The sequence below is a fragment of the Primulina huaijiensis genome, chromosome 18 (genome assembly GCF_012295235.1).
Source record: "Primulina huaijiensis isolate GDHJ02 chromosome 18, ASM1229523v2, whole genome shotgun sequence".
Lineage (NCBI taxonomy): Eukaryota > Viridiplantae > Streptophyta > Magnoliopsida > Lamiales > Gesneriaceae > Primulina > Primulina huaijiensis.
Window position 1 is genome coordinate 6505298 of NC_133323.1, and position 8989 is coordinate 6514286.

At 35.5% G+C, this 8989-nt stretch overlaps 1 protein-coding gene across 2 annotated transcripts; it reads left to right on the forward strand.

Annotated features, from left to right (window-relative positions):
* The first annotated feature begins 522 nt into the window (after positions 1-522).
* Positions 523-8203, forward strand: LOC140964225 (uncharacterized). Of its 2 annotated transcripts, XM_073423813.1 has the most exons (14): positions 995-1215; positions 1912-2008; positions 3062-3140; positions 3257-3313; positions 3730-3785; positions 4569-4797; positions 5448-5534; positions 5632-5706; positions 5798-5881; positions 5968-6032; positions 6107-6299; positions 6402-6490; positions 7501-7615; positions 7952-8203. In XM_073423813.1, exons 1-14 carry the CDS (start codon positions 1206-1208, stop codon positions 7991-7993), a joined length of 1278 nt encoding a protein of 425 aa, XP_073279914.1. In that variant the 5' UTR covers positions 995-1205; the 3' UTR covers positions 7994-8203. The 2 variants fall into 2 exon arrangements, with proteins under 2 accessions (XP_073279912.1, XP_073279914.1); XM_073423811.1 differs by lacking the exon at positions 1912-2008 and having other exon boundaries at positions 523-1215.
* Positions 8204-8989: the final 786 nt, after the last annotated feature.

An 8989-nucleotide genomic window follows, 5' to 3' on the forward strand; every position in this document is an offset into this window, starting at 1 on the left:
CGATTAGATAGTTGAAACTATATTTGTTTGACAAGAGGAATGGATCCCAATTGACCTTGTAACATTGGAAAATGGTGAACAAAGGTCAATTTGTGAAGCTAAAGAGTTTAAACAAACAAATCTTTGTAGCTAGGATTAACCAGAAGTTAATTTGATTTGGCGTATTTTATAAGTCAATTTGCCCTTATATATGAAACACGATGAATTTGTCCCTTGATCGGTATCCAAATTAGTGGAGTTGACGAGTGTTTGCTCAATGATCAGAAGTTCGATTTTTTATATCAACAGTTTCTTGGGTTAGTGTTTTGCTCAGTGTGATTTACATTGGTTTGCAGATTATCACATTAGTTCGAAAATTTATTCAAGACGTACAGTTGCATATCCCATCATCATTAAAAAAAAAAAATGAACAAGGAATAAACTCGAAGTGGAGTTTGATTCGGACATTATTGGGCAATTTGCCCATGAATAAGCCCATGTGATGTATATATGTATACGAGGCCCAACCTTCATCCCAAGAAAGATAAAGATATTTATTTACGTAGTTCCCCATTTACATCCGGTTCTCTCGTTTTCACTATCGTATTGCAGAACCCTAATTTGGTCTCTAGCGGAGCTAGGGTTTCGAGCGATAATCCAATTCATAGGGCTGGTAGAGATACTCATCATTACGAGCGGCTTCAAATCTTCGAAATCAATGGATTTCGACGAGTACGATTACCTTGAGAAGGCAGTGGAAGAAACCAACGGCTCGTCAAAGAAGGAAGTTCCCGAACAGAAGGAAAAGGACAGAGAGAAAAGCGAGAAGGGTTACCGAAGAAGAGAGAGGAGCGATGAAGACGAGTTCGATGAAGAAAGGGATCGGAAAAGCAGCAGCAAGAAGTCGCGGAGCGAAGAGAAGGGGAGGGAGCGGGATAGGGATAGGGACAGGGATAGGGATAGAGATAGGAGCTCGAGACATAGGAGTCGAGAGCGGGATTCAGAAAAGGAGAGGCGGAGCTCTAGGGATATGGAGAAGGAGAAGGATAGAGAGAGGGAGAGGGAGAGGGACAGGGAGAGGGAGAGGGAGAGAAGAGAGAGGGATAGAGAGAAGGAGAGAGAGAGGGAGAGAGAGAGGGAGAAGAAGGACATGGACAGGAGGAGTAGAAGCCGATCGAGGCTGGACCGTGAAAGAGAGAGGGAGTCGATGAGGGAACCGGAGCGTGATGAGAGCAGGTGATGTCAATAATATTTTCATTGTCAATTTTTTTATGTATATATTCTATGGCCTGATTAAATTGCCTTCTTTATTGTTCTTGCAATTGGCTCTTCCTTGTGGATGAAACGTGAAAAATTATTCGCACTCGGAAATTTAATTTAATGTCCTTGCATATTTATCTGTGGAAGGGACCTGATGTTTACTTGTATTATTAGTTGATATATTTTCACAGTTGCATTCTAAGGCATTATTAAATTTCGGTGGGTGGTATCGATGGATCTGTTTTCCCTTGTTTTCATCTGGGTATTTAACAAATTTTGGTGATTCTTGACAGTGGAAGTGGAAGTTGATGCATTTGATTTTGAAATATTTGAATATTCAATCGTTACATTACGCTCTTAAACATGTAGTAAATCCTATTTTTTCCCTTGATGTCATGATACATTTAGTCCTCTTTACTGTTTCTGTGGTTCATCATTTTAACCAGGTGTAGACCCCTAAAAACTATTTACTACCAAGCAACCTGTATATGGATGGATATCCTCGTCTCTCAATGGTCTTAAAATATATGAGTAGGTGAATTGTTCCTTTCACATGCAGCTTTATGATAGAGTTTAAACATGAAGAAAATGAGCAAAGTGGTCTTAAGTAGAGAAAAAAATATGACTTTGTGCGTAGAGGATATAATATTCTAACTTGGGTTGAAATCGTAGATGGATTTTTTGCACATCTTAATGGGATAACAATGCGGAAACCCTTGAAGGCTTCTTCACAGAAGAAAGTGAATTTCTACATGTTGATTTTGATAAGGTCTGTTGTGTTCCTTTGTTTTTTGACTTTTAGATTGGCTCGCACTTCCAGCGTATTTATGTTTTGCATAGCTGGATTTAGGGATTCATTTTTCCATTTGAGCTTGCAATGTTGACCGATGATGCATTCAATTTATAGGTCTGCAATGATTGTGGTGAAGCTGTATCAATTTCAATCCTTTTCTTCACCTCGAAGACGAAAATTGATTAGCTCATATTTGTGGCCTTCCCTTTGCTCTGAACCAGGAATTGAATAGTGTATCTGTGTTTTGTACTGACCCAAATATTATGTGTTGTGATTAAGTTCTTAGCTCGACCCTTTGAAACTTGTATAGTTTTGATAATAATATTAATTCATGGATTTGCAGGAGAGAAATTGCAGAATTCCTCCATAACTTCGTCCACCTTTCATTATATACGATGGAATAAGAGTGGCTTCACAAATTTTCCTGCCTGTAATATCAATAGATATATTAATCCTACAATTCTTTTAATGCAGATTATCTGAACGGGTGTCTTGACATGTAGGTCGCAAACTATGTTCAAATCCTATATGAAAATATATATTACTCTTAATGACAAATTGGTGGTCCTGAAATTCGCTTTACTGGGCTTTTGTTTGTAACACAATGAAAAGTGTTTTGAATCATGTCATTGCCTTCGTTTAAAATTTTTTAAATGATCTATGCATTTTGTGGTGAAAAGCCCGTTGCCCTTCTATTGTTTTTATTGCTCAGCAACTTTCCTCTGGTAGTCCAAGTGCTTATAATATCTACATGTCTGGCAAAGTGCTCGTCGTGGTAAATCAGACACTCTTCCTACTTTTATTTTTACTAGTGTTCTGATTTAGGGCTTAGCCTTTCCGTTGGGACTCAAATAAGGGTGCTGGCACGGAGTTTGTAGGTTCAAAGTAATTGAGCTACAGGTAGAAAATGGGTTTGAGATTATTTTTTCCAACAATTCTAGGACTGACTAAGAAGGATGCATTTATTGGGAAGTTGAGGTTTTCCTGTCATCGGATTTGTGCTCATTCTACTTTGGGTATTTGTTGCAGGAGATTTAAGGATAAAAAAGAAGCCGTGGAAGCTGAGGCTGATCCAGAAAGGGACCAAAGAACTGTTTTTGCATATCAGGTAAGAACTTTGATTTCAAATGCCAACATCTCAGCTATCACTGTACTTAAACTTTTTGAATACTACTTCATTTAAATGGTTCTATGGCCTGATTTTGAAATGTCTTTTACTTGCAGATGCCCCTGAAGGCAACTGAGAGAGATGTATACAATTTTTTTTCACAAGCAGGAAAGGTTGGTGAGGTTTTTCATCAAAACATTTTTGATCTTGAAAAGAAATTCCTCGAGTTTTCAATCATTTAGTATAATAATTGACTTTTTTAATTTTCAAATCGTTTTCCTTTGTGATGGAGTGTAAAGTACCAGTAATTGTTTGAAGTATGAGTTACATGTTTCTTATTTCAAGTAAATTTTCTAGTAATTAATCTGTTTCTATTAGTTAATGCACCTCAATGTTCAGTTACAGTATCGTTATTAGTGATTTTCTTGTTATCTAAGTAATTAATATACTGGAGGGTTTTAGTAACTATTGAAAACTGATGTACCTTATTCAACATTCTAAAGAGGGTGTCGTTGGATATTATTTTCATTTTTTGTTTTGCTACTTAATTAATTTTTTTATTTCTTATGTTTACATTTTTCGACCTCAGGTCAGTGACGTGAAATTAATCATGGATCGAAACTCAAGACGTTCAAAAGGAGTTGGGTATGTCTCCAGATTTCTACTTTGGTTTAATTATACTTCTTTCCCCCTTGAATTATCAAGAAAATTATGTCCGATTTTCTCAAATCAATGATTGCTGTATATGAAATCATATATCGGTTGAACTTTGAACTTAGTATTTTCACATTAGTACACTGTTCCTCAGGGATAAGAACATGGAACAGTCATTGCAGCCTTTATATGTCATTCACATGAGATTTTCTGTCTCTCTTTTTGTATATTCTAGCTTATTGTTGTTGAGAGCATTGTCTTTGTTTATAGTTGGTTCCAGTCTTGACCACATCAGAAGATTTTTTCGAAGCATTTGAGGAAAGTGGATGTGAAAATTTAAGAATTGATATATTTGAAATGAGTTGTAAGAATCTGGTGCTGTATTTATTGGTCTTGCTTTTGAAAATTTGTAATCATTAGAAGCTCCCCTGGCACCACAGGTAACTATAGAGTTTTCATTTTAAGTTTAATAGCATAGATCGCCTAACTTGTCTGCCATAGCTCCATGGTGTCGCATGTCAGAGGTAGTGAAAGGTATGGAATACTGTCTGACCAAGTCTCAGCTGAATTATTTGTTTTGCCTTCTGGATAGGATTAGGTTGTAAACTTATATCTGTTTTTTGATTTGCTATTAGGTTGGCTTATACTTTGTGCTTTTTGAGAATGTTAGTTTTTGGGTTATTGTATACAGTATAATCAATAGTTACATCATTCTACATCATGCATTTTTGGTCTATAGATATGTATAATTAGTATTACCGATGATAATAACAGGTATGTTGAATTTGATGATGCTATGTCTGTGCCGATGGCTATCGCTTTATCTGGCCACCTGTTTCTTGGACAACCAATTATGGTAAAACCTTCAGAGGCTGAAAAGAATCTTGTTCAGTCAAACACTTCTGCTGGTGGTTCTGGAGTTGTCGGACCATATGGTGCAACGGATAGAAAGCTTTATGTGGGGAATTTACATTTTAATATGACAGAATTTCAGCTTAAACAGGTATCTCTCACTTGGAGCTACAGCCCATTGCACTCATTTTGTTTGTTCTTCTATGATAATACCATTTTGGACTTAGGAGAATATCTCAAATTCTCTATGTTGGTACTTTCCTCATTCTTCAACTTTAACATTTATGTAATTTGACTGCACTATTAAGACTTGTTAACCCATATAAACCGGATGCACAAATCTCAGAGACAGCTATTTTTGTGCCCTATTCTTGCACCTTTGTTCTTCCAACCAATTGTGTAGGATCTTAGCCTCTGCAGTGAGTAGCCTTCCAATTGCCACAGTTGTAGATTAATCCACTTCCAATTGCCACTAGTTTCGCGCTGTATTTTGTGGGCGATGCATTTGTTATATTTAACATCCCATGTTTGTGATGTCTTCTTTTGATTTCTGTTAATTTGTGAACTGAATGTTTTTTTTCCTTTTGAATTATTTCATTTGTCACTATTATTTGTAGTTGTATGCCTGGCTTGAAATTCTCTTGAAGTTAGTTTTTTGCTTATAAAAGTGGTCTATCAGAGTGATATGAAATCGTTTTTATTTGTTTATTTCCGAGTTTGTCGGCAGACCGCAGACCTTTGCATCTGAGTTTCTGTTCTGTTTTCCAACAATGTTTAACCACTAGCTTTTTCATTATCTAGATTTTTGAAGCTTTTGGGCCCGTTGAGCTTGTGCAACTTCCTACAGACCCAGAGACAGGACATTGCAAAGGTTTCGGGTTTATTCAAGTCGGTATTTTTTTGAATGTGGATTTCTTTTATAGTCATTGTGCTAGCTTTTCACATTTCCTCCACAGAACTTTATGTCGATATTAATTAAATGCAGTTTGCGCAACTTGAACATGCTAAGGCAGCACAAAGTCTGAATGGGAAGCTGGAGATTGCTGGTCGAACCATTAAGGTATGGAGCTAATATTTTGGTTTTCATTGATTAACACAGATTGTTTGACCTCTTCGATTTTTGGAATCTCCTCTTTATTTGTAAATGCCAGGTTTCTTCCGTTACCGACCATGTTGGAGTACAAGATTCAGGAGCAAAAACTGCAGATTTTGACGATGACGAGGGGGGTGGCTTGGTGAGAGATATTTGAGTTTCATAATTGAAGATTTGTTTCTCTTAACTGCTTGTACTCAACTGTTTACTCATGTGCAACATTTGCAGGCTCTAAATGCTCAGTCTAGAGCGTTACTCATGCAGAAGCTCGATCGCAGTGGCACTGCTTCAAGGTCTGTATCTATGCTGCATCTCAGTAAACTCATCTGTATTTGGATGGATGCTGACTTAATTTTCCTCTTTGTAGCGTTGTGGGTCCCCTTGGAGTTCCTGCATTGAATGGGTCAACTTTTTCGCAAGCTACTACCTTACCTACCAATTCGACAGCAGTACTCCCCCCTTCAGTTCTTCCTGCTCAACTTGTTTCCATGGCTCCAGAACCTATTGGGACGCTCAGTGAGTGTTTACTATTGAAGAATATGTTTGATCCTGCAGCTGAGGTTAGTATGTGTTCGACTTGTTAGTGGTTGGAGCATCAGAATACCTTTTTTTAAAATTTAATTTAATCCTTTTTTTTTTTTTTTACATTTATGTGATTGCAGACGGATCCCGAATTTGATCTGGACATTAGAGATGATGTGCATGAAGAATGCTCCAAGTATGGGAAGGTCAAACATATCCATGTTGACAAGTAAGCATTCAGTGATCCCTTCATGCACGTAAAAATATGATTAGCATGGTAGTAGATGTGACAAAATGGATGTTTGGCTTTTAAATGTGTGAGAGGTTTGCTTCTATACTTATCAAATATGACCCATGTGTTTTGAATGTTCTAATTTATACAATCAGAGCATGCATAGTCCTGCAATATATACAGTGTTTTCAAGTGTATAATACCATTTTTTTAACAGCCTAAGGTGGTGGTAGTATTTTACTAAATTACTTCAAAGGTTAGGTGCCATTTGAAATCACGCATATTTTATCAAAAAAAAATGATGGCACAGCGTTACAAATGGACAGCAGCAAGATTTTCATATTATCCGAATTTACTTATTTTCTACAAAAACATGTTTATGTAGCCCATTTCAGATTTTTCTGTGAGAATGTCTAATATATGCCAGAGGAATGAAACATTTGTTAAATAAATTCCACATACCGCACGTCATTCATCTAGACTTGCTATTGGGAATACAGTTTTGAACAAAACGTGTGAAATGAGCTCTCACAATAACAGAAGCTTTAAATTAAGGTTCCCACAATCCCCTCTATTGGTGGTTACTCATGTGCTTGTTATATAAAGAGTNTTGGGTTGATAATACTATAGCATGGTAAAACCCAGCTTCTTTTTTTGTGTTTTTTTATGATTTCAAAGAAATATTACAATCTGTAAAAAGCTCCCACCCACCTTGATGGTTCCTTGTACCTTGATAATTATGGTTTATGCAAACACAGATGATGAATGAACGCAGTGCATAGATTTATATTGTTGAATTTGGGGATAATATATTCTATACTGATTGTTAGGCTGCTTGTGTGCAAGGCTTTCCTGTGTTCCCCTTGGTAGTTTTGCTATATTCGTGCTATGTTTGTTTCGTATCAGCTTTGCATATTGACTACTGAAAACACCCATTCCCTCACTTCACCACCCCAAAAATCATGCAACTTGGGTCTTAATTTCATTAATTGTTTATTGACTTGCAGGAATAGTGCAGGCTATGTCTATTTAAGGTTTGAAAGTGCGGAAGCATCGGCACGTGCTCAACAAGCAATGCATAAAAGATGGTTTGCTTGTAGATTGATCTCAGCAATATTCTTGGTACTATTCTAGTTTTAACAAATCAGTCTCCTCATTTAGCATGGAGAATGATCCAACACTTCCTTCTTTTAACTAGTTCGAAGGAAATAAATAGATTGGTTTTAGGTGCCAAATTGCACGGTGACCATATTTTTGCCATTGAGTTTGCTAGAACCTTGTAAATATAACCCAGCATGTGAAATCCCAATATTTTCTGGAACAAAATTAAATCTTCTTGGTTATTCCATTTATTGAAGAAATTTTACCACTCTAAACATCTCCACAATTTTCCAGTAGTTAGTTTTTGGTTCGACAATTTTATTAATGTTTCTGATCTAAAACCTTCTGTTTTTGCAGCAATCTTATGAATATGATGCCAAATTCAAAGGCGCAGCTTGATCAAGGTTCTCCCTGGTGCAGAATTTGAGTTGTTGAAAAGGGCAAATATAACCTCTTCTTGGGTTTTCCATCGAAGGACATCTGGAAATACTTAGTTTAACCAATGTATGAATCATTTGTTGAATTCGTAAACCATTGGGATTGTGATTGTTTCTGGACTTGCTATACTGTGGAGTTCACTCAAATGTTTGAAAGAATGAATTTGGGTCACTGATAATTTCTATTAAGTTGCAGTTTCCGATGCATGGAAACGAATATGCGGGATACAATGCTATAAACCATGGTAATTTTTTAAAAAGCTTGATACGTTATGGAATTGTATTAATACTGTTGGGGGAAGTTGTGATTTCAGTTTTGTAAATTGGTAATTTTTTGATTTTAGGCATATGGATTGTCAAGTTTTTGTTTTTATTTATTAACTTGAATTTTTTTCATCCTTTACGTTGAGATCACAAAATGCATGGATTGTTCTCTAAAGTTATTTTTGTTGTGAGAATAAAATTTTATAGTACATATGTCTAAATAAAAATAAAAAATGGAAATCTTGAAATATTACGTGTTATTTTGCTATATGGTTTATTTGATATATTTAGATGAATTTAATGAATGTGCAAATATAATTTAATTCGTGTCATATGAATCGTATGAATTACGAATAAATGCAAAATAAGCGATATTCAATTAATTAAAATAAACATATTCGACGAGTTTGAAAAAAAACTAAAATTAAAAACAAAATTAAATTATGGGATGAAAATTTATTTTGGCAATTTACAGAATTATAAAATCTAAAATATATCAATTTATATGAGTAAAATTATAAATTTGTCATTTGTTTTGTATAGTTGTGTGTGTATATAATTATATCTAATAGTAATTAACACAACACTATGAATATATTGGCGCTATATATTATTTTACAATTTGCAATAAAAATTAATTAGACGCCATTTAAAAAAAATGGAGATCATGGTACTAGATAATCTATCATTATTG